Consider the following 25,759-nt stretch of genomic DNA (forward strand, 5'->3'; position numbering starts at 1 on the left):
ATTAAATTTGAAACAATATCCAAAAGTATATGCAACACATCAACGCTTTCCACTGTCCCAGATCCCGGAGCCCGTTAAAATCTTCCCATACTCGGTCGGATGCTATTGCGTAGCAGCGCACAAACTTTTCCTCCCGCAAACGCGCCACGTACGTAGCAAAGGAACATCATTAGGGAGTCCCTGTTGAACATTTGCTCCAATATTTCCCTCCATCCGGGCTAATGCTCGTTTACGATGCAATAAACAACGTTGGACGCCGACGTTTGCCAACGATCTTTTCGGTCCGTGATAGCGACACGCCGAGGGAAGATCTGGGGGGGGGGAGCAATATAATATGCCAGCGCACTGGTCGCAACAACTACCACAAACGGGGCGAGGAGTTTGAACGTTTCTTCAGCTTCAAGTTACCAGATTCGATCGGTAGAAGATATTGCGTCTTTTTCTATGTCTTCAGGGGGCTATGTTTTGCTTTTCTATTCCATTTAAAAAGACGTTGCTATTTGTAGCGAAAAGTTTTGCTACCCAATTTAGCACCAGCGAAGCCAGGCTTTGTATTGCAATGCGCGTTCTTCTGCTAAATTGCTTGCGGCACCTGAGGAGCGCAGTACGGCGCACATGAAACTTTTCACTCAACGCCACCTTCCAGCCAGGCAGGGGGCTGAAGCATAACCACTGCAAACGGCAAGAAGCTCGCGATAATTATGCACACCGTGACGGTATGCACCATCAAAATAGCACACAAGAAGCAACACACACACAAGGAATATAAAAAAGTAAAAAAATCACACCGTAAAAGCCTGGCCCCGCTCAACCTCGTAATGAGATGAACGAACCACTTTGCGTTTTATCGATGTCAAAGTTTATTCACACCTTTACCAACCGGGCCCAACCCAGGTTCATGGGTGTGTGTGTGTTTTTTTTCGTTCCCTTTCTCTCTCTCTATCTCTCTCTCTTACTCTCTCTATTTGCCACTCTTTCCACCTCTGCCGCTAAATAAACCATACTAAACAGCTGCACCACATCAAAGCTGGCTTTGGCAGCGGCACGTTAGTACTCATCACCACCACCGTACCGCTCCTTCACCGACGTTTGACGTCTGCCCACCCAAAACCGTAGCGAAAGTGTGCAAATTATTCCCATTAGCTTCACAAACTCCATAGGAGGGGGGGTAGAAGGACTCTTCTCCCACTGCGCAATACTTCCAGCCCGATTTCGGAGATGTACGAAGGTTTGCAGGTATTTGACAGGGCAAGGATGGATAGAGAAGAGGGGGAGAGGCAGCACAAAAAAGTTCTAAGTCAAACACGAAACATCACAGAACACTTCCATCGGGCAAATGAGTGATGGAGTGTTCGGTTGGCTGGGAAAGATACTGCAGCCCTCCCAGATTGATGGAATAATCAAATGCCGTTCACCCCCAGGTCGGGGTATGTGGTTGGTTAGGCTAAATTTGTGATGGTTTGTTTACAGGTGAAATTTGAAGTTCGTAATTGCACGTTAATTGCGCGGTGGAGTTCGCACGAAGACGCACTTCAATGTGAGTTTCCACTTTTCATTTGAATTAGTTGCGATGCTTACCTTGTCTCTTATGAGAAGCGATTTTGGGTTTCGTAATTTGTGAAGAAAGTAACTTTACATGTATTAGCCTTCTTCACAAATGCTACACCAACGTCTGGAGAGTTCTTTTCCTTCTCATGATTCCGGAAAGCGTTCGGCTCCTTGGCACCTTGAACTTCACCCCAAAAGTAGAGCTTTACATCACGAGCACTCTTGAACGCTTGTACTGCGACAAGCAGATCTTCAGCTCCGACACAGTCAGGCTCAGCTGACACGTCTGCATAACAAGAGGCATATTACTGAAGTACTTTTTCATCGATTAGCTGGCTACTTGAACGTTCCAATTTGAGACGTAGCCTCCGGTCCCATCTCCTGCTCATCTTCTCAAACAATTCCTTGAGATCTCACAACATTGTGAAGTACACCGAAATGGGCTTGAATAGTTTCTCCTGGCTGTACGCTTGATTGGTTTTATTTTAAATCTTGAAAATTTGAGTTCATCTTCCGTTAAGGTTTATATTAAAACAAAGAATGAATACAATTGATACGAGTTCTTCACAAAACGTTGTATTAATAAATTCAAATATTTTTTTACTTAATCTTCCGTTAAAATTTATATTACAACAAAGAATAAATACAATTAATACAAGTTCTTTAGAAAACGTTGTATTTATAACTTCAAATATTTATTTACTATAATTAATTTTAACTCTTCCAGTAACTGTTTTACTTTTACTGTTGTCATTAATTTTATCTCATCGACACGATTTATATATCTACACAATTATTTGAGCCTTATCCTTGAATAAGTTGTAAAACACATCGGCAATATTTCAACAGCATCAGAAACAAACAGCATCCTTTTTGATTTTATTTTATCAATTTCGTGCTATTGTTGTATTCAATTGATTGTCAAGCTTATTTCTAAACGTTTTAAGAGAAGTTTTTCCATTCCTTTATACTAGGAAGGTTGAAATGTTATTTGTATCAAGAAGCATGTTGTTTCAAATGATAAATCATTAGCACGCGATATGATGTAGCATGTGAACGTGGTAAACCTATTGCTTTCCATCATAAAATGATCCTTTGTCATTATTTCAATTTGGAATAAATCTTAAACAGCTTGATGTAAACTTCGAGCCACCAAAACCGAGCCCAGAATGTGTAATATTTGCCTACTGCATCGGCTTATCTCACATCTCGATTTCTAAATCCTTCGCCACAAGATGCTGAGCGCACGAACAATATCTCAACCCTTGACATACCCCAAAACGCCATCTAGATAATGCGATGATGGTGCGAAAACAGCCCCGCGCTCACTGAAAAAGTAAGCCCCCGTTGTCTTTGCTAGATAAAATCAACCGATGCGGCAAAACCGCTGCGCCTAAGAAATGAAAACCACACATACATACACACTCCGTGTGCCGTGTTTCGCATGAATTATCGTTCGTTCGTGCCAGTTGTCTACCGCAGCCCCGACCAAGCTCGGCTCACTTTCATGAAATTAGTTGCCCAAGAGCGAGCGGTTCTCATTAGCACTTTGCACGATAGTTCGAGCCACACTTCACACTTCACCGGCGCCGCCGAGCCGCTGGAAGCCACCACCAGAATGGCAATTTTAATTTCTTTCAGCAGCATATTTTGTGAATTTTCATTCGAACCGTGAACACGGGTGTGGCAAATGGTGGAGGCAAATGAGGTGCAAATGTTATTTCCAACTTCCCCTTATTCTTTGAGCGATACCATACAGAAGAGTATAGACGAAGAAAAAAAATGTCACCCAAACAACTTCTTCCGGTTCCGGTTGGAATTCGCGTGCCAAGTTGCGGCTCATTGAAATTGAACAAGTTTTACGGTTTTTGGTACAAGTTTCCTTTGTCTCTCAGACACGAGATCACTGTCGCGATGGCTTTTTGCTTCCGCTCGTTCTAAGTGCGGTACGGGTCTCTATCGTCTTCCCAGACTGCTTCCACCCTCGCCACCCAATTGTGGTTAAACTTCGGTACGGCTCTTCCTCGCCTAACAACACCTGTAAGAGGAATGCTTTGATTTGTGTGCGAAGAATTGAGCCTTTTTTTCTTCTTCGCAAAATTCTCCCTTTCTATTAAACAACCTCCTCCGTAGCGGTGCTACGGGAGTAAAAAAGTTGTTTTCTCATCACACGACTAATTTATTGAGCGTCATATTTTTTCCGAGTTCCATTAATTCCATTCCTTGCCTATTTGCCTCACGCTGGTCAGTTTTAAACCACCACACTCACCAGTTTTCAATTGTTCAAACCCCGTTGTCACGGTTCAATGGTTTTCCGATTGCACTTTATGACCGATTTTTCTGCCGTTTTTTTTTTTTTGACTTTGTTTCTACTCCGTCCAACCAATAATGTTTCCATAATCGTAAATCACAGCAATCTGCTCGGGGAGCAAAAATTAATGGATTGAAAAGGGTTCTTCGTGGTTTTGTTTTCTTCTGTTTTCAAAAATTGGAATTGGTTCTTAAGGGTTTTTGTGTTCTAGTCCATTTTTTAATGTTTGATTTTGAGAAGAGTAATGATTGAAAAGCTAATTTTGTAATGTATGAAGGGAAAAATAAAGATCGTTAATTGAAGAGATGACAATGCTGCTCAACTTTGGATGTCTTCAAGACAAGTTGAGACAAGTCATCATCGAATTTAGTTTTATGGAATTAAAAAAAAACCTTCTTAGGACCATGCAATTGTTTAAATGTCAGTAATTAAAGAAAAAGATGATTGAGCAGCATCGTTCAAACCATTAAAACTAACAGACGTGTTCTCAACCCAAAGCACCATAAATAAAATTGCTCCATTTCAAGTCAAACTGCAAAAGGGGAATGAAAAGCCTCCCCCTTAGTGCAAGAATAATACACCCTCACAATGGCTTCTTAGTTTCGGCAGCATGCTCCAACTAACTCGACCAGCTTGTTTCTATGGCAAAAGTTTTCTTTTGAATTTTCAACCTCACCAGCACAAATCGGCATCATTACCGGTGGGTGTGGAAGATTCTCTTTTCTTATGCTTAACCTGATGCTGCTGCTGCTATCTCTGGTGCACCCGATGCTACGCCACGCTGCGTATGTGCACCTGTACTGTGTGCTGTTTTTTTTCTCCATTCCTTCGTTTGTGTTGGACTTTGCTCAGCAAGTGGTAGTGTGTACACTACGCTCCCTTATCATTAGAGCGAAAGGTAATGAATTTGTTCAAGCGAAAGCAGATCCCACTGGGAGCAGTTGCACGAGATAGTACGATGCAAGTTTCGACTGTTATGGGTGCAATTATATTGTAATGTACTTTCAACGCTGCTAAAGTTTGTCGTGTGACGTGCTGGCGCAGCAAAACTTGATCACTGTAATTGGGCAGGGCAAGTAATTTGAAGGGGAAGACAGGCGAACAAGAAAAGCATCGTGTATTGCATACTTTCAGGCGTTTTATAGTGTTTCTTGGCGTTAAATGCACTGAGGAGGATTTTTAGCTTCTTAGAGTATACATTGTTTTGGAAGATTTTACACACCTAATGGCGTGTGCAATGAAGTCCAAAGTTAATCTTTATACTGAAATCAACAGCATTCTAAAACCGATATAATCACTGTTCATTTTACGCATGACCTACAAATAAACCATAAAGAAGTCGCACACCATCACCGCTTATGGCAGCACTTAAGTAGTTGCAAAAATAACGAACAAGTTATAACAATAACTACCGACCACCGTACCACACCAGAGGTTGCGGAAAAAAGGTCAACAAAACGCTCGCGCACCACCGCTCCCGTCCCGGAACGGTCGAGCAAATGAACCAGAATAACCACCGAAGATTACACTTCCCGCCAGATAGGAATCTTTAATTCTTATTTGCAACTTATCACGACTCCCTTCACCGCCGCGGGTGCGGGTGCTTCATGGTGTGGCCTTGATCGCTCTTTGAATGTCTTACTGTCCGGCAGACAGAAACACCCTCGTGAAATTCCTGTACCTTCCGCACCGCACTGTGCAAATGGATCCCTCTTATGCCACCGAGTCGCAAAGCACAATTTGACTACTTTCTCCCGGACCGAACCCAGAACCCATTAAATAGCGTTGCGAGCACACGGGCCGTCGCAAAGCGATCACCGTTTTTCCCACCCGTACGTCTGACATTCCCGTCCCCGAAAGCTCCCCGGGAAAGTTCCCTTGGCAAAAAGCATCGCTCGCTCTCAGATGGCGGTCGTTCATGCGTGATAAGGGTAAATAAAAGCTCGTTGTTAACTGCCTCGGACACTGTCATTAGAGCTACAGGAGTGGTGGAAGGGTGGAAAGGGAATTTAGTGCTGCCGTGGACTCAATCTCTACGGGAACCCTTGAACTGGGTGTCTAGTTGGTGTACGGTGTTCGGCGGGACCAGCGATGGGTTTGACTAATGGCTTTTCCTCTTTTTAGGGCTTTGTACAACTCCAACCACTCCGAATAATCCCGGGAGCAAAGGAGAAAAAGTAAAAGAGAGATAAAGAGAAAAGAAAAGAGAGAACGAGATAGCTTTTTGTATATGCTGCTCCCTTGTGCAACCCTCTTGGTTGCACTCCCCTAAACCAACGTGTGCAATCCCAAAGCATCCCGAGCTGTTGATGAATGAAATGGGAACGGAAAATCACGAAGCTTGGTCTCGGCGGTGTCCGCTGCTGGAAATAACACGCTTGCGTCCAGCACCTGCGCTCGTCTCCCCGGGGCAGAGCTTTAAGTACATTTCATCAATCACGCTGAAAGTTGAAGCTGCACGGTTTTAGTTACCTTCGTAAATCGTTTGATTAGCTGCCATGGGTTTCATGCTATCGATTGATCCGATCCATTACCGAAATTGAGCGCTGCCGAGTTCGAGTTGGGTGCGTCAGGTTTGGATCGTGTTGGGGGGAAGGTAGAAGCAAGGAAGTAGATAAATAAAGTGTCGGTGGGAAGTGCTGTTATTTTGTTTTGCAGCAACGTGAATGGGTAGAGCATTTATTTACTTTTTTTGCCAATAATATTTTTTAAAACCCTTTTTTAACCAATAATATTGGAGTAAATTTTTACAGAATGTTCAACATCGGTAAATTTCTACTGAAAAGCAAGGTTTGTTATGCAGATTGCATATCCCCTTAGTATCATGTTCACGTTTAGCAGCGCCTTAAAGTATGTAATAAACGCTTCCCAATTAATTCGCCTTAAAGTATGCAATTTCCAAAAACGTCTTTTTTCATTTTACGACTCAAACCGTAAATTAACCTTTGTTTCTATGACCAAAAATACACCCTCATCTTTATGACCACCTACCCGGGTAAGTAATACATTTTATAAGGGAATTTGTAATTTTATTGGTCAAAATTTTTCTTGTTTAACTTATTCTATGCAGCTATAATAACAATACTTGTTTTCATGTTATAAATTTATGAAGTATGGCTTTCAGTTACATAAATTGAATGCAAAGCAATTAGTTCAACTGACACTAATACACCGCCATGTCTTCCCGACTGTCGGGGCAATAATTTATTCTATGTGACTTAAGAAGAAAATTAAGAGCTAGAAAACTTTTGGAATAGATTCTATAAATATAACTACATGCATTGCTATACATATCATTACAAAATTAGCGACTAATTCAAACCAAAATCCTTTATTGTATGTATTACCTACCCGGGTAAGTGGTTATAGAAGTAAGGGGTAAAAGTTGATTTTATTTTTTAAAGCACATTTAAAAAAATTGAAAAATTCTGAATTTTTTACCACTTTTTTAAAACATGTTTCTCTAGGCATTCTAATTTTTTTGGATCGATTCGATAATCCAGTAAAAAGTTATAATAAAAAGAATAAGCAAAACATACCCGGGTAGGTGGTTATAGAAATGAAGGTTAAACAAGTTGTTTGTGGAATTTCTGGCATACTTTAATTTTTGCATGATTACTCCAATCTCAATAAAACAATAAACCGATCGCGTACGCGTACCGATTAAATCCTTTGATGTGTTTTGAAAAACACAAGCCGTGTTTTCAAAACACTTTTAAAGCACTTCGTGCGCTTCACTTCTCATCGAATCAAAACAAACACATTTCCAGCCGAAAAACAACATACACACATACGCAGTGCCTTTCACGGCTGACCGACACTTATAGCTCACTGTTTGCTTTTAATCAGCTCCGTTCAATCGAACCCATTCATGCGAGATTAATTAACGTTGTGATTGCACCGAAATAGCATTCGCTCGTTCCTTTTTCGTACTCGCTCTCTGCATCGTCCTCTACAATAACATCACAAGTGGTCAGTCAACCGACCAGCCAGCACCACCATCTCAACCACACGCTGCATCTTGACGCTGCATGGAGTGCATGCACCGAGGTGGTGTGTGTTTTGTGAGCTCGCAAATTTACTACCCGTGAGTGCAATTTGTAACGAAAACATTCGTCACTTTGCCTTTGCCAAATGAAACTGTGCGTGTCAGCCATTGCAGCGGAGAGCGGCCGGTTCCTGCGGTACACACCATGTGCATCTTTGCTCTGGCAGGTGGCTCAGGCGGAGAAGAGAGGGGAGAGCATGGTTCATGTCGACTGAGACGTCCATGCCACGATAGGTGGTGTCATTGGCGAGTCAAAATTCGTGACTGGCCACGTTCGATTGCGTCAGTCCGCAGACAGTGCCTACCAACTCGCCCATCAGCTGATGGTCCATCACGCGCCAACCCTAAACGGTCACTGGATACGGCTCATTGCAGTAGTGTCAGGCCCCTCGGAGCGGGACCAGACAGAGCGGAGAAATATATTTATAGTACCTCGGCTCCGCCTCACCGTTGAGGTGTGAGTATGTGTGTGTGTGTGTGTGTTTGACCACAGCAGTGATATGCAGTTGATGTCGCTCGAAGTGCCAAAGCCCGCATTTAATGTATGTCGAACGGGCGATGGCAACTAGTAGGGCTACGCTGCACTAGATACACGGTCGGTGGCATTTAGAATGTTTCCACGCTTGCACGCATCGGGTTTTGCCGGAACCTTCTGTGGGTCGGAATTGCAATTTTGATGCGGTTTTGACACCTCAAATTAACTAAAATGTAGATGACGCTTTGATGCAGTTCAATTGTCGACACCGCAACGGTGGTGGTTTTCAGTTCACGATGATGTTGGTAGCATTGCCCGAGCGAGACTGCGTGGAGTAAGTGTGAGTGTTTCAGAAGCTCTAAAGAAATAATGTAATTCTAGTTGTTTGAACAACTTTATATTCATTTCTTAGTTTGTTTATTCAAAAAATCATTTATGTATAGTTTTGTTGATGAAATTCAAAAGACCTTTTACAAAAAGTCAAACAAAGTATTTTTATACAAATTTTATAAAATAGGAACATATTTGTCAAAAAAAGTGAAAACATTAAAACGATCCGCCCAACGTGGGGCTCGAACCCACGACCCTGAGATTAAGAGTCTCATGCTCTACCGACTGAGCTAGCCGGGCACGTTGAAAAAGGCAGATGAAGTTTGTGTTTTGTTTTCGTGATTTTATCACATTAATTGCTTTAAAAAATTTAACAAAAATAAAGATTTATGAGGTCAATTGATTAGAACAATATTTTTTTTAATAACTTCAGTTAACTTGAAGGGGTGAACGTTACAAAAAAATCATGTAATAAGAAGCATTATTGAAAACTGGTCCTTCGTACCGGATCTCAAAGGACACTAAAATTACCGTAATTTAAAGTTACCGGTATTTACAATTCTGTATTACAAGACAAATATTGTTTGGACTTTGTAATGATCAAAACTTATTCCAGCTAAACAAGGTTTTAACGCTCAAAACCAAAAAATCCTAAGAAATACAGATTTATGGTCGAAAAGTCCGTCTCTGCAGCTTCCCCGAAAAGCAAACTAATTTTCAATTCTAATCATATCTTTCTTTCTCGTCTTCCCCCCCTTCACCTTACCATTCCCCTTCATGAACCTACCTCGCACTTGCAGCTACGGTGACATGGTGCCGGAAACGATTGCCGGCAAGATCGTCGGTGGCGTTTGCTCGCTGAGCGGTGTGCTGGTCATCGCGCTACCTGTACCTGTAATCGTGTCCAACTTCAGCCGCATCTACCACCAGAACCAGCGGGCGGACAAGCGGAAAGCACAGCGGGTAGGCTACCGGATCGGTGGAGCCGACGATGACGACGGCTCCCTGTAAGTATGCGCACGCGGAACGGTCTGTTAACTGTGCGACACGTTTTTCCGTACCTACTTGTAGAAAGCACGCCTTGCCCGAATACGAATAGCGAAAGCGGGCGCCAGTGCGGCGTTCGCGAGCAAGAAGAAGGCGGCCGAGTCGCGCCTAGCGGCGCAGGAGTCTGGCATTGAACTGGACGACAACTACAACGACGAAGACATCTTCGAGCTACAGCACCATCATCTGTTGCGATGCTTGGAGAAGACTACGGTAGCTATACACAAACCACAACGAGCGAGCTGCTACGTCGCTATTGATCTGTCTTTCTCTCTCGCATACAAACACACACACACACATACATACACACTTAGGGACACTCAAAGAGTACGCTACTAGTCTTAGGGAAAGGGGGTTTAAGGACATTCGAAGGGATCGATACAGTGCAAACCCCTTCCGTTTACACTCTGATTTGTTCTTGCAGTTTCTATCGTTCATTCTTAACAATAGAATATTTCTTGCCTCCTACTCCTTTAAATCGAATGCTTTACTATCTTGTTGAGCTTGCATTAAATTGTTCTATTCAGTACACACATTCATCACATTTTGCACCACCATGTTCAGAAAAGGGGCACACAGGGATTCTTTAAAGTATTTGTCTTTCAAAAAATAGCTTTAAAAACGTAGCTCCACTCCACCTTACTTCTATCTTTCGGTTAGCATCTTCAGAAAAAAAAAAACTTCCACACTTACATTCGCATGCCTGCTATGCCAACAAATCATTAATAAGGCTTAGGCTCATTTGCTCCGCCACCACTGCTGATGCGCCGAGCGGTTCCACCGTCGCAGCGGGTTGCTGTGCAAACTTCTTCTTGTTCATTCGTTGTCATTGTACCTACACTACCTTCACGCGCAATCACAACAATCACTCTTCTCATGCATGCCTGCCTGCACGTTTGTAATCGTCTAGCATTAGCCCCAACCACACTTTACACGCTTTGATCCCTTCCCAACAATAAATGTGACGGTCCAAAAGCCAATAAAAAAAGGATCAACCTTCCCACCCATGTGTATGTGTGTGTGTGCGTGTGTTTAGAGTGTAGTACGTCGCCAGTAGCACACACACTGAGTAGCGTTTGTTAAAGGGATTGCCCCTTAAAAGAAAAATAATACCAACTAACACCTGCTCCTGATATCTTTCATGAACGGCGCTGCCACTGGAACAACGCTGCCCAGGACCGGGAGTTTGTCGAGCTAGAGACGCAGTACAACGGGCAGACGAAGCGGCCGGGATCGCCCTCACCGATGGCCAGCCCGTCGCACTCGGCCAACACGGCCACCGGAGCTACCGGATTGCTCCAGTCCTGCTGCGGACGATGCTGCTCGCAGCGATATCAGGTAAGGCCGGCTCGAGACCTCTAGCGGAACGTAGCGTAACTTCCGGTTTCTGTTTGACTGGAGTGACTGTGATGTTGATTGTCAGCAGTCAAACAACAAAAACCAGGAAAAACAACGGACACTAACACACACTCAAACACAGCTAAACTGAAGAAGAACAAAAAAAAACAAATTAGATAATTCCTAGAAATTTAACTCAAAGTGTCTTAAAAGAATTAGAAAAACACTACACTCAACTGAATTTAGTAAAACTATTAAAAATATTAATTTTAAAGACTTGCTAAAGTTTACACTTTTTCTTACACAACATTCAAACCCACGAGTAAAACACACATATTATATGATAGACATTAGAAACAGTCAACTTTATACACATAATAGGAAAATAGAAACAGTTAAGGGAACATGTTAGCTCTTTATCAATTGATCGATGTTTTATGTTCTCCAAATTTCGTATTAAAAATAAGTTTATTTGACTACTACAACGAGGCGAATTCGATACGCAGGCTTCTCTGTTCGTATGCGTTTTAGTTTATACTACTCCAAACAAGAACAACTGCACACTACACCACTACACCACACCCCCTAGCGGCCACACAACCAATCTCCCGAAGGAAACAAACAAACAAACACCGTACAGTACACTCACCCAACAATGCAATCGGTACTTTGCGACTGGAGAGTAACTCAAGTGCAGCTTAAAGCATAAATTTCCCCCAAATGGGGCCGCGCAAATTCGAAACATTCGAGAGCAAAATTTGATCAGAAACTACGGAGGACGGTTAGGGACCAGCGAAACCAGGGTGAAAACTAGGCGATAAGCACAGAAAGTAGTAAACTATCCGTGTACGGTCGCGGTTGTCGGTCGCGGTTGGCCCACCCGACCGCTGTGTATGCTGTGTGCAGAATAAAGCAGAAACCAAACTACCCTCGTTCCGGCCAAAAGCCCGTGAAGTTTTTTGGAAATTGGAAAAAAATACGAAAGCACACCACCAAGCGCCTTAGGAGGAGGATGGCAGTGGTCGGTTGTTTTTTTTTCTCTCTCTCTCACTCGGTCGAGTAGTATATGCGGTTGTTGCCCGGTACCAATTTGCTGCACCATCGATACGCCACATTGATCTGTGTCCTTGCGTGTGTGTGTGTGTGCCCGTGTGTATGTGTGTGTGTGTTTGTCTAGTTATTTTCTTCTGTGTTTCATGTGTGCGTTTGTGTGTGTGTGTGTGTGTGCACTTTACCCCGCTCATCTTGCCGCGTGCCGTCCATCTCGTAGGAAAACCGGGAGTCTGGAAGGAACTCCTTCGAGGACATGGGCGACGAATTGGAAGAGGCTGTTGGAAGCAATGGGGACTGTGAGCGTACGGGCACCAGTGCAGCCAAGTAATGAACCATAAAATAATGATCCCTGATGGTTGGTTTTCTTTTGAGTTTTAAAAAAACATCAAGCGTGTGTGTGTGTATGTGTGTTTTTTACCCCTTTCCCCTTTCGCCTCTTGGTTGTGTGTGTGTGTTTCTTCTCCATCTTCTCTACTGCAGCTGTGGTTGTTTGAGTGTCTCTTTTTCCAACTCTCTTTTCCGTGTGGGAGTACATTTTAGTGGATTCAGTGTATTTTCTGGGTGTTGAATAAAAATGGAATTTATTTTTGTGTTTTTTTTAATGATTTTGTTTTGTTCTCTGCCTTACTCTGTGCGATAAGTATGTGAGTTAATTGTATCTATTTTTTTTATTTATGAAATTATTTTTCTTCTCTATTATTTAAAATATTAATTCTTTTGTTTTTATTTTTAATATCTTACATTTTATATGTTTTTTTTTCTGTTACACTATTAAATAAGGTATATTTCATTATCCGTAGTCAATTTTTAATTTTTATATGTTTTTTTTTTATATTGACATCCTTTGTCTATTATTAAATGTGGTTTTGTTCTGGCTAGTAATATTTATCTCACTTTAAGTAATCTCTACGTGTAAGTGTTCAAAATGTGCCAAAAATAGTGAAAATAAGTTCATAGCCCATTCGTCATTCGACATCCTTACGCATCATCGATTCATTCTTTAATGGTGACTGTCACATACGTTTCTCAAAAACGCTCAAAACAATGTTTGTTTTAAAGTTATTTAAAAAAAAGCAAATTGATTAAAAAATAAAAGCCTACATGAAACATTCGTCTAAAAGCAGAAGAATACCGCAAGTATAGTATGAAATGAAAGAATAAGTAAAATAAGGTGTTAAGATAGTGTAGCAAAAAAAAAAAACAAAGTATAACCAAGAGAGGCTAAATAATGTACACAAAAAAGTCTATGTCAAATTCAACTCTAGCATATTCGCACCGTTTCAAGTCATTCTGGAATATTTTCTAACTTAAAACCAAATTTCCTACCGATTGGTGTAAAAAGCTCATCTTTTTTTTCTTTTTCCTTTCTCTTTCTCTAACCACATTCATGTCTTCATTTTGTATTGTGTACCAAAACCATTCGGTCACAAATTCTTCAAAATTCGCAAACGACAGTAATTCGAACCAGCATGCCTAATCCTTTGCAAGGTACCGGTGTGCGTGAACTAAATGGACCAAACCGGGCAGGTTCCTCGTCCCGCCTTACTACGAGCTTCCCTCCCCTACATCTCCTCTACACAACTCGCCCAGATCATTGCCATATCACATACACACCTACATATATCGTGTATGGTTACGAAAACTAATAACCGTCTCTTAATTGCTTTTCTTGCGTACAACGACCGCGAAATAACAATGAAACAAATGAAAACCCAAACAAAAATCATGCGAAAATACCCGAAACCCGAACATGCAATCGTGCGTGCATGTGTGTGTGTGTGTGAGCTGTGACTAATAATGATGAACGTTTCTCATGTTAGCCAAATCTGTGATTGGATTTTCAGATACAGGTAGAGTTAGAGTGTTGTGTTGCATTGCTGTTTGCCGCCCCGCGGCGGAAGTATCTCTGTTTTGATTCCTTTCTTTTACACCGTTATCGTTTTCCCTGAACTGTGTTACAGCTTCCCGTTTCTCCTTTACTCGTTCTCTATCTTACTGCTAGGATGTTTTAATCTTTCAACACCCATTCACACTCTCTTACACTCCTTCAATAAGCCCTTCCGATGATCTTTTCGGAAACACGCACACTTTTGCGTAAACATTAACACACTAACATTCACCTTCATTTTCTGATATTCTTTTCCTCATTGGTTCCTTCTTTTTTTCCCCCCTCCTGCTATATTGCCAATAGTCACGAGCCGTTGATGAGCTGTACATAGTTTCGCTCTCCTGTACAAACACTCTAGTTCTGTAAGCCTGCCTGGAAAGCATCGATGTAGTTCGCTGTTATCTTCTTTGTTCGCACAGCTGTACAGTATAGTCACTTAGGCGGTTTAAAATCGTACGCGAATCGTGCGCGACCCATCCAATCACGGTCCTCGGCAACCACAAAGCGGCGGTTTCCGCGCGTCCTGATACACAACGACACACATACAATCCATCCCAAATCGATCGATAGCGTTGGGGGAGGCCATAAATGCAGATCAACAGCTGCATTGTTGCACGAGTCTGCGAACGATTTATCGCTCGTACGCTTCTGTCTCTGTCGATTGCGGTACGCGTGCATGCCAAACCAAACCAAACTGTTGGCGGGCAGGGGACCATCAAATAAACAAACAAACTCGTAAATACTCGTTGACTCCTGAACGTTCCTCCCTGGACACCGCCATGACAATCGGGTCGATTGCGAGCGTCCAACTGCCTTTCCGGTTGGCCTTTCGTGCCGGAAGTTCATCAGTATACCCTGTAAATGAGCATAAGTGAAATATTACACACCCCACACCGCGGTTTCCATCGCTGGGCTGGAAAATGCAGCGGAACGTACAGTGTGCCCGATCGACGATGTGCATGATTCGAAATGAATAATATAGCACACCACTCGAAAAATGGACGTGCTGCAGCAATCCGGAAACAAACACACACACACAGAGCAACGTTCTCTCCTGTGTGTTCAATCGGGCACATTCTCGTATCGGCCATAAATCCAACCGAGCGGGTGAGGGTAAATACGCTGCCAGCATTACGATGGGTACTGTGAATGTAACAAAGTTTTCCCTCCGCAGGGAGAGTTTTCACAACGGATTCACAACAGATAACGCATACGTTGAAAATAAAAAAAAACATGGATGTATGCTTTATGGGTTTTACCCCGTTACGTGCATATGTCGATACGATTGCTCATGGGTTTGATGGAGTGAGGCTTTGTGTTCGGTGTGGTAGTTGAAACGCTACAACGTTTGAGACGTGTTGAAGTTAATGAGCAAAATGTAATTTCTCTTAGAACATTTCGTGCAATTGTTCCATCGACTATTTTGTAGCTGTAAAGCAGCATTCTTATTGGGATTGTCCAAATAAAAAGCTTGAAAAATTAAACGTTTTTTTCACACCGCATAAGACATCCAGTGCTTATGTTTTATTTTATACAGAGATCGGACTTGCTGGAACCAAATTAACGTCTAGTCCGAGTTTCTAGTGTTGATGTTCTTCTATTTGGTGTAACGTCCTACGTGGACATGCCGGCCCATACAGGCTTTCGAGACGAGTTGACCTCGGGACCGAGATATTAAATTAAATATTAAACACCTTGAAAATCTACAAATCTTTACAGCTTTCAGTTAACAATTCACACCCACACACTCTTACCCCAAAACCAACAAACTCTTCGAATAGCTCATCCTCATAACTTCACTCACTCACTTACCATTACCCAACAGTGAACACGATCACTCAATCATCCTTATGTACTGTTCGATGTTTATGACACTTTCTTCACTTCTTAAGTGTTACCCGTTCTGATGGTGTTGTTGTTTGTTACTCGACTCATACCACTGCGTTTAGATATGATTTTCCTTTTTTTGTGTACATAAAATGCTATACTTTCTACCGTTACGTGTTTATTTTCACTTGTAAAACTTTGTACTTTACCTGTTTCTCACGGAGCCGTTCGAGAAGGACTGTCATCGAAAGGTGGTTCCGAAATGTTTTCACAAAGAAACTAAAATAAACGAACAAATAAAAAAACAATCCTAGTTATAGAATTATTTACTACAGTTTTACCTTTTAGTTTTGAAACATTTTCCATAGGAAAACATAGGCTGAAAGTAGCTAGTAGTGTGTTTAATGGTTTCATATGCTATCGCTTTGCGTAACGCTCGCTTTGTGTAGTGTTGCAGAAATTATAATAATTTACTTGTATAATCGAAAGAGTAGATGAGCTTGAGTTGACCGACATTGAAACTCATTTAGTTGCGTTTTATGAAATCAAGATGTAGCATTGAAATATAATCGGATTGTGCCCATATTCAAACAAGTGTGAGACTCTACTACGAGAATTATCGGACGGTTGAGAGTATTTTTTTTTTCTGGGGAGAGGGTTCTAATTGTGGTTATTTATAATTTTGGTTTTCATTGTGTTGTACTAGGTAGGTCGGTATAAGGGAAGCTACAATTGGCTGCAAACATTAGCTTGTTAGGTATCGTTGCAGGCGCTATCGGTGTAATTGTGCTAGTTTTTTAAATAGAAAGTGAAATGAAATGAAATGAGCAAACTATCGGAATGTTAACGAATGAAAAAAATACAACTGCTTTTAATCAAACTAGGTCCTGAAAAGAAAAAAATCAAACTAATGCTAAAAGAACGAAAAAATATCACCTGTACATAGCTGTATTATAAACAAATACCAAATTGCAAACTACCCAACCACACCAGTGTACAGTATGTACTCCCTCAAACTGCACCCCAAAATAAACGATTGCAAAGCATTATACAGTTCACTAATTCGACACCTAGTCACGCCACGAGCATCCATCGTGAGCTCCCAGTATCATACAATCCAAAATTTACAAGCCTGCACCACAAGCAAATTAGTTATACTTTCTCTCTCCATCTATTTCCTTATCTTTCTCTCTCTCTCTCTTAAGCAACTAAATACAAATACAAAATCACAAAAAAAGAAAACTTTACAAAAAGAAACAAAAACGAACGAGAAAGTAATAGCGCCACTAGTCGACACTCACTTCTTGCTCCGTTTCTTTCTCACTCTATCTATTGCTCAATTTTCCCTCCAACCCGGCTCCCAACCGACCACTCTTGTGTCGTTTCTTGTTCTTTCTTCTAGTTCTTCTTCCTCTTGTGTTTTTCCCTTTAATGTTTTATTTTTCTCTAGTAAGTTAATGTTTCCACATATCTTTCACATTAAGCGTACGTTCTTGCTGTGCCTATCGAAGTTTTCGATTTCCGTTTCCTTTCGTTGGGTGTTTTTTTATTTCCCTTCCTTGTTTCAATGTGCTCTAGAACAGTTTCTCAGTGTTACTATCTCCTGTCCTGTTATTGGCAACTGTAAAAAAAGGGAAGGAAGAAAACGTTCCCTCTAAATTAGATCGATGTAGAGTCGCCTCACCTTAACCTCATCATCAAGGTTTTCCCTATCTTAAATTGGTTTTCATGGTGATATGAAATCAAATATGTGTTTAAAAGAACTGAAAACTGGTTTAAAATATTGGCACGACTGAAAAAAAATAATCTTATAAAATTACAAAAAAATATCTGTTTGATTTCCCTACTGTCACCAAAATTAGAACCTCGACATTTATTTTGATTTTCCAAATTTGTCCCTATTTTCTTACCAAGATGTGTTTCAATTCCTCGTCATGAGCCCACTAATCTGAAAACTTTTTTTTTCTCCAAAACAAACCAAATAAACAACATTGTTTTTCATAAAGCAATAATTCTTCAAAAAACAAGATACACCTCCATGATCACTACCTCCTCTTTATCGTTCTTTCAATGTATCTCTCCTAGTTCACTCTCTTTCACTATCTCTATCACTCTTACTCTATATTCTATCTCTCTTGCTCTCTTTGTAACAACTAGTGTCGATTTCAGTAGCAACTTTCTTCTACTGCTCAGTCACAAAATACAACAAAAAACAACAAAACGTACTAATTGCACCACTTTTTCTCTTCTTTTTTTGGCTTACTTTCTACGCCGTTTCCTTTCATCGTAGAACTACACCTCAGCGAATCAATGATGCCAGGAGGACGATATTCCGCTACGGGAAAGGAAGAAATCATAATAAACTGCGCGCACCAGCGTAGAGAATATCGTTCTGGGTGACTTTTCTCCCCCGATGGAAAGTGTGGCGTAACGCAAGATCGTAACAGTGAATGACGAGCATAGCACAAGACCCATAGGAACTGCGCGCAAACAACAACTGCCCCAAACACAGAAAGGAACGCCACAGCGACGCCGAGGATCCGGTGAAGAGGGCAGCTTTTCCTTTGTATCCTGCCTCATCTTTGGAATGAAACGGAAAGCGCCAATATCACGAAAAGATGCTGTCCAATCCAGCAGCGTTCAAAGCAAAAAAAGGAAAACACAGAAAAGTTTAGAAATTAATCTTTTAATGTTAATTCGAAGTGATACCACCACCATGGTCAGATGCAGGACGTATCGTGGATGTCCTGCCAATGGATTTTGTTTTTCTCGGATGGGGTATGCAAATGATCATTTAAAAATAAAACAAAAAGATGCCCACGATTTGCAAAACAGTTCCGACAAAAAACAAACACTGCTCCATAGACCCACCGTGCGGGGAGCGTGCGTTGGCTGTACGGATAGGAAGAAAGGAAGCAAAACCAAGTGTTAGGCATGACAACCCCATCTGCTAGGCGACCACTGTAAGCTGTGGCACTACTTTATCACAAACTACTACGTAAATGTACAGTGTTACTCTATTTCGCAACTCTATCTCTTATCAGACGAAGATTAAACACACAGGCTATTTTATCGAAGCAAAAAACCACACACATACACACATAGTTTAGGCAGGCAGGATCACATAGCAAGAGAATGAGACAGAAAGAGAGAGAGAGCGAGCGAGAAGGATAGAAACTGTCCTGTGTTTTGGTGGTTAAGCTGCAAAACTGTTACTGTTATAGCGAAGATCGTATCGTATTTTCGGTTGTTTTTTCTATTTACTGCTTAAAAATGGTTACTACCCCGCATTATGACCAGTAAGCCCTGGCTTCATCCCCCTTACTTCGTGAACTGTTACCTGAAAATAATCCAACCTGTCCCAGTTTCACCCTTAATCTTTGTCTCCTTCTCTCTTCCACACCCCCTTTTGAGGCAACAGTAGCATAGCGAAGTTAGCGAGGGAGCTATGCAGGAGCAAACGAGGTTAATGGCAATGTTCTTCTACTACAACTACTATTATCTATTACTATTACCGACTATTACCTATTAGCTACTTAGGAGAGAAGCGTAGCACAATGCATAGTGTGTGGTTTACGCTTACGCGGCGAACAATTTAGGATAGCGCGTTCGATGAAAAGGGATACTGCGTTACGCTGTTTAACTGTCTCTCGAACTCCGGGGTACGCTACTTCCTGAACTGCCCGGAGTTAGCTGAAAAAAAAATTTACTCGAATAAAGGGCAGTACAGAAAGGGAGAACACATCATACACACACAAAAACAATATAGCTTTAAACGGATTACCAAAACAAACAAAAGCCCACTCAGAAACCCGAAAAGATACATACGAATATCCCCAGTCTAATGAGCCAGCAACAAACTGCAACCAATGACAGCTGCAGAATTGCAATAGAAGAGAACTGAACCAGATTGGTTTTTGTTTGTTAAGCAAATCACCACGTTTCCCAGTGCTAGACGTCACATATCAAGTGTGAAGAGTTACTGCGGCAGTGACCGCAATTGATAGTGGAAGAAAAAGCGTTACTAAAGTATAAAGACATGTCGGAAGGAATTTAAAAACTCAATGCAAAGGTAATGCAATTATTAAAAGAAGGGGAAACTAGCGATGATAACATGCAAGTAGGTAATAGTTAAAGAACGCGAGGGGTTAAAGAATGAATGCGAAACTGCATTTAAATGTTACGAAAAATTTCTTTGTTCATTTCTATCTGTTCTGTTTCGATGTTTGGTTATGTTTTAAACAAAATTAAAATACAGAATACCGTTCAACACTATTGAGTTGAAGTTGGATTATTATTGCATCAATCATCTGATTTTATTATACAAACGTAACAAAGCAATAATTTTTCTTTTTGACAAGGAGAATGAAAAAAAAAACACATCCATGTTTTTCTATCCGACAGCATTCGATTTTAACTATTAGTCCTGCACATAATCTGGGCAGGTGGTGGTAGATGATGTAAATAAGAACACCAGTCAGACACAAAGCTAACAAAATGAACCGTAGATATACCAAAGCATAAACAAATCTCCTAAAAGGATGCATGCACTAGACACTGGGCAGGAAGTTTCTTGCCTGACTTGCGGCAGCCTTTTCCTTTCCTTCGATCCGTTTCGTTTACACTCGCTTTATGTCTCTTTACTCGGTCGAAATCACGAGCCACAAATTATCACTGTGCTCGCGTGTGTATGCGTGTATCTTTTCCAATTGCGTATTTTAACGGTTTCTTTCGCAAAACATAGAGACAAAACAAAAAACTACACGTTACTGTTAGAAAAGATAAAGCACCACTCTTTGTTTCGAATCGTGTATGCATTAAACCAATCTTCCAGCTAGAACTGTGAATACTACTTTAATGAAAGGTAACTTATAAATAATCGAGTAACGTGACGTGATTGTTGTTAATTGATAATAGAGTAAAGGTGCGAAGGACAGGTGAAAGAAAATAATTAAACAAATAAACACACACACACACATACACAAGCAAACACATTTTTAGAATAAATCAATGAAAAAAGAAACAAATACACACAAAGTGTAATGTGTTGAAGAAACGGAAACAGAACGAAAATCAAACAAACAAAACGAAAAGTAAATCACTAGAACGTAATAAACAAACAACTTACAATAGCGAGTCAAAGTAATGCAAAGAAGAAAAAATGGAAGCTTGTTGTCCGATAGTATAAAAGAAAGTGGAAGGAACAGAGAATAACAGAGGTGGAAAAACGAAAAAACAGCATAGCGTAAGGAAACAATTGTAAGGCTAATATCAAATATTGATGGATGTTATAAACATTATTGTAATACTTTTCAATACAAAACCAACAAAGAGGAGAAGAAGGAAAAAACCTGCTGCTTAGAAGAAGAAAAAAACGTAAATAAGAAATAAATAGCATTAAGGTGAGCGTACACGATGGAAACAAACACAAGCAACCAAACTACAGAAACATTCAAATGATTCTCTCGATCTTTCGGAAGCTGGGGGAAGAAACTAGCGACAAAAGAAAACTCGGAAACTGTTTCCATGTTTTTTGGTTCGTTTGTTAAATTTAAAGCACATCGCCTCTGTGGCGTAATTTGTTTGTGTAACGATCCAGAATCTGCACATCAAAAAATCCTACGAATACAAATACGAATACACATAAAGATTCTTCCCCATGCGCCCTCCAAGCTTGTGCATCGGAGTACGACGCTCTGTACGTATGTATGTGTGTGTGTGTGTGCATGTGAATGTTTTCCCTCCTCCACGTAAACGGATAACCCGTGTTAAAACTCCCAGCAATCAAACGATGGGTAGCTGTAATGAAACGAAACAGTGAAACTTATGAAGTAATTGTAAGCCAGCTAAGCGAAGCATTGAACACAGTCTTGACAGTTGACCTGTAATCAATTATTAAGGTGCAGTGAACGTTATAAGTACTCTAGTGAATAGTCAGTGGTTCAACGAGAAACCTCTCAGTAAGCTAGACGACAGGGATGGTTAAGGACGGAAAAGTACATGACAATGTTAAAAAAAAAGCCGATTCAGAGGCATCAACTCATAATTCTAAACTACATGCGGGAAGATGCAGAAAAGAGAGAAAAAGAAAAAATGAATACAAAACGACAGAGGAAACCCCTAAATGAATGTAACGCAAGAGAATGTTGTTTTCGTAAAAGCAGAAAGTGTAAGACATTTAACCAACACGTTCGTAATGAAACAAAGCAAAAATACTTTAATATGAAACTCACAACACGCTCACACATCAAGCAACCGGGCAGGAAGAGGAATAGTCCTTTCAATCGTCCAAAACGATGGCAAGGAAAAAGAGAAAAAGGTGAAATGATAAAAACAGATCATTAGCCCATGTTTTCAATGGGTATGGCAGACAGAATGGAAGCAAATCTTAGCAAAAACAAATCCAAATCGTAATAATGAATGTATTATATTAATATTATACTGGTGGCGGAATAAGAGCAATCCATACATCAATAGCAAAAGCAGCAAATAGAAAAGAAAAAAAAACAGGACTGAAGGAGAATGGTAAAATATCCCATGTCGCCAGGGCCATCTGACGTTCAGGGACATCGAAGATCACGGGAACGGAAACGACGACTAGTACAGCAAACGGGAGGGTGGAAATGATAATGGTGTTTGATATGTGGGTCTTAAATGCTTACTACTTCCTGCTGTTGCCACTATTTCTTGCGCCACTTCTGGAATAAAGTTCTGGAACTGGAGCGACAGAGGAACTTCCCAATATATTATGTTTTCATTCGATTTTCTCGAGCCCTTTTTCAATGCAAGCAAGAGGATTTAGTGTTCTTCTCTCTTTCCATTAGAACTTTGTAGCAGGGATCGCCTATCTTAGCGGTGTGCCAGGATTGTTAGTCTCCACTGTATTAGCAAAAGCAAGGGAAAAACATAAGCAGCATAGCGTGAACCAAAAGTAACACAAAATACAACAATACAAAATACGTAGATCGTACCGGTGTGTAGGTTGTAGCTTAGAGAAGAAAAAAAGGACTACATCACAATTAAAAAGCAAGCAATTAGAATACAAATCTTTACAAAACAGCAGTAAATTAGAAAAGAGAGAAATAGACACGCAAACCAAAATAGCAAAGAAATAATCAAAGCTAAGTCAAGTGTTGTGCAAGACAATTAAATGAATGGTAGTAATATTCAACTCAACGAAACAGAAAGAAGAATGGTGAAACGAAGGCGGAACAAAATGGAAAACTTTTGAAAGGATAACAAACTTGGCGACTTGGGCTTCTTTCCTCGTTTCTCTAGCTGTGTTGGTATTTGGTGTGTTTTTCTTGGTGTGTTGAAAAGCAGCAGCGGTTCGGACTATCAATCGTTCTATGCTCAACGCTTCAATCAGGAAGGAAAAAACATGCGTTGGTTTTGTATCCGTGCGAAGGATAGAAAAGTAATTGTTTGCGGCCCAGTTGCGCCGATTGATAGTGATTGAACGTTTTCACACCATCTTTACTCTACAAACTGTTTGGAGTTTCTTTTTCCAATGCGCTAGCAAACTACCTATTGATTTTGAGTGAAGGCTTGGTCCTTTAGTTGGATAACATCGTCCTGTACTTGCATCATCATCGCTTTGCTCCACTCCCGGATCCATCCCTTGTGAACGTAATGCTAGGAATTCAGAGCAACCGTTCCACCAAACGTTGAACATTGTGAAATCCTGGACGCAACAACAAGAAGCAAGCAAATGCCGTTGCAAATTCTGCGCCATACCTGTAGAGGGTTGAACAACAAACGTGAAGAGAAAAAGAAAGCATATGAAACAGTAAAATGAAAACCAATTCTTAATGAATCCAAGCGTAGATAGAATGTTTTAAGCGGTAGTAAACAATAGTGTAAAACGGTAAAACACCCTTAAACCCGCAAACGCAATGCGAGGCGAACACGGTTCACAATCACACCCATTAGTCGGTTAATCACACAGAACAAACAGAAGAAAACTCCTACACGAAGCAACACACTCCTTCTCCCTGTATCTCACAAAAAAGGAGAGGAGGTATGTTTTAGTACAGAAGAAAAAAAAACAATGGATACAAAAACCACAGAAAGAAGGAAAAAGCGTTTGAAACAACAAAAAAGGTAAGCAAATAAAGAAGCAAAAAAAACAAGACAGCAAAGCAAAGTATGAAATACCAATTAGATTTAATTACCCTAAATCTTTTGTAATAAACGAAATGAAACCAAAAACTAACGAAACCATATTCAAACCGATAACTGCCGGATTCAGCAAACAAACAAAAAAAGAAGAAGAAGTAAGTAAGAACGCGTGTATGAGAGAACTAAACCTATCCCATAAGAGCAAACAGCAAAAGCACATAAAAATGGAGCGATAAAAATGAATCGATGACACCGATGCTGGATTGAGAGGATACGTCATTGTGTTTTCCGCGATCAGGTGTAGAGTTGGGATTGACTTGACACCATCCCAAACACACCAACCAGGAATGCAACCGGCTTGTGCAAAACGAATTTACCTTCCAAAACAGAAGAAAACATCACACAGCTCACGACTTACTTACATTACCTATCTTTTGCTGCTATTTTTTTCTTTCTTTGAAAATATAAAACAACGGATCAACAAATCAAAAACTTAACGAATGATTTTGAATGCAGTTTGGATTCTTCAGAAATGCCAATTTTTCAAACTTCTCTTCAACTTTGCTCCCTTTACCACTTCACAACGTTACTCTTGTAGTTGTGTTTATGAGATTCTACAATTCTATTCCTTGTTTTTTGGTTTCCCTCTCTAACTTCTCGATGACGATGGGTTTTTGTACATAGTGATTTTAATACCTAATAATAAAAACCAACCGCCTCCTATCCTATCGAAGCGAAAACGCATACCGTTCTAATTAAAGCAAGCAACACACATACACAACAAATGCATAACTACACCCTCTCCCAACAAACCTTTTCATGTAAATATTCTGTTTTTGAATAGACCAAAACAAATGAACATATATATATATTATATATACATTGACAGATTCTTAGGTTAAAACGTGGTGAGATGTGTATCGAAGTTGAAAGGGATAATAAAGTGTTGTATTCTGAAAAAAACGCAGTTTATCTTTCTTTGCCCTAAGTGTGAATTACAGGTAAGATTTGGGACAGATAATCATCGTTACCATCATCATCATCATCAATGAAAATGTCTTTTGTTTCATATAACATTGGTTCGCTTTATGTTTATGTTCATTGTTGTGCTTGTTTCTTGTTGATGATTTGTGTGTTTCCATTAATTCTTCTTTATTTTCTTCTTCTTTAATATTCTTACTTTTCTTCTTCTACTTGTTATTAAATTTCTTCTTCATTGGTCCACCCCCAGTTGAAACCGCCGTGTTCAAAATGCCTGAGATATAGTGAGCTTATCTCCGGCTACTCATAGTTCTGTAGATTTCATTACCTTAACAATCTTGGATGATAAGATTTCAGCTTAGTATTTTCATTTCATAATTAAGTTATCATATTTTTTTGTAAAATATCTGATCCCTAAGAGAGTTATTAAATTCTAAGAAATTCTTTGAACACATGGACAATTAACTTTTTCCGCATCTTAGAGATTGCACCCGTAATTATTATGACACATCTTCGTGGGCTCAGAAGCTAGTACATCGATGATATCTGTTCCGTTCGCGATTGTTAATTCCGTAACGAATGAGTCAAACTGTAAATTTGTGTGTTGCGCGATCACCTTAATCTAGAAACCGGGTACGCTGCGTGTAAAAGCGGGATAAATATGCGACACAAATACTAAAATGCGACACTCACACGTACGTACACTTATGTACTAGTTATCATCGAAAAGGATACACTAACACCCTACAATGTATGGGATAACGGGGGTATAAAAGGGACCGAACTTTCAAT

General features: G+C 40.4%; 1 protein-coding gene and 1 non-coding gene across 7 annotated transcripts in view; one reads left to right on the forward strand and one right to left on the reverse strand.

The window, feature by feature from the left end:
- LOC121594942 (potassium voltage-gated channel protein Shal) overlaps positions 1–24,483 on the forward strand; it is a 121,178-nt gene extending 96,695 nt beyond the window's left edge. For 5 of the 6 annotated variants that reach the window (XM_041918805.1, XM_041918804.1, XM_041918808.1 and 2 more), the window contains 5 exons: positions 9,513–9,675; positions 9,784–9,972; positions 10,936–11,097; positions 12,368–14,000; positions 18,156–24,483. In XM_041918805.1, the coding sequence (XP_041774739.1) occupies positions 9,513–9,675; positions 9,784–9,972; positions 10,936–11,097; positions 12,368–12,478 (625 nt within the window). In that variant the 3' untranslated portion in view covers positions 12,479–14,000; positions 18,156–24,483. The remainder of the gene's footprint in view (positions 1–9,512; positions 9,676–9,783; positions 9,973–10,935; positions 11,098–12,367; positions 14,001–18,155) is intronic. The other variant, XM_041918810.1, reaches the window with a different exon arrangement.
- Trnak-cuu lies at positions 8,940–9,012 on the reverse strand. The gene has a single exon. It is a non-coding gene; the product is annotated as a tRNA-Lys (tRNA).
- Positions 24,484–25,759: the final 1,276 nt, after the last annotated feature.

The sequence above is a fragment of the Anopheles merus genome, chromosome 2L (genome assembly GCF_017562075.2).
Source record: "Anopheles merus strain MAF chromosome 2L, AmerM5.1, whole genome shotgun sequence".
NCBI lineage: Eukaryota > Metazoa > Arthropoda > Insecta > Diptera > Culicidae > Anopheles > Anopheles merus.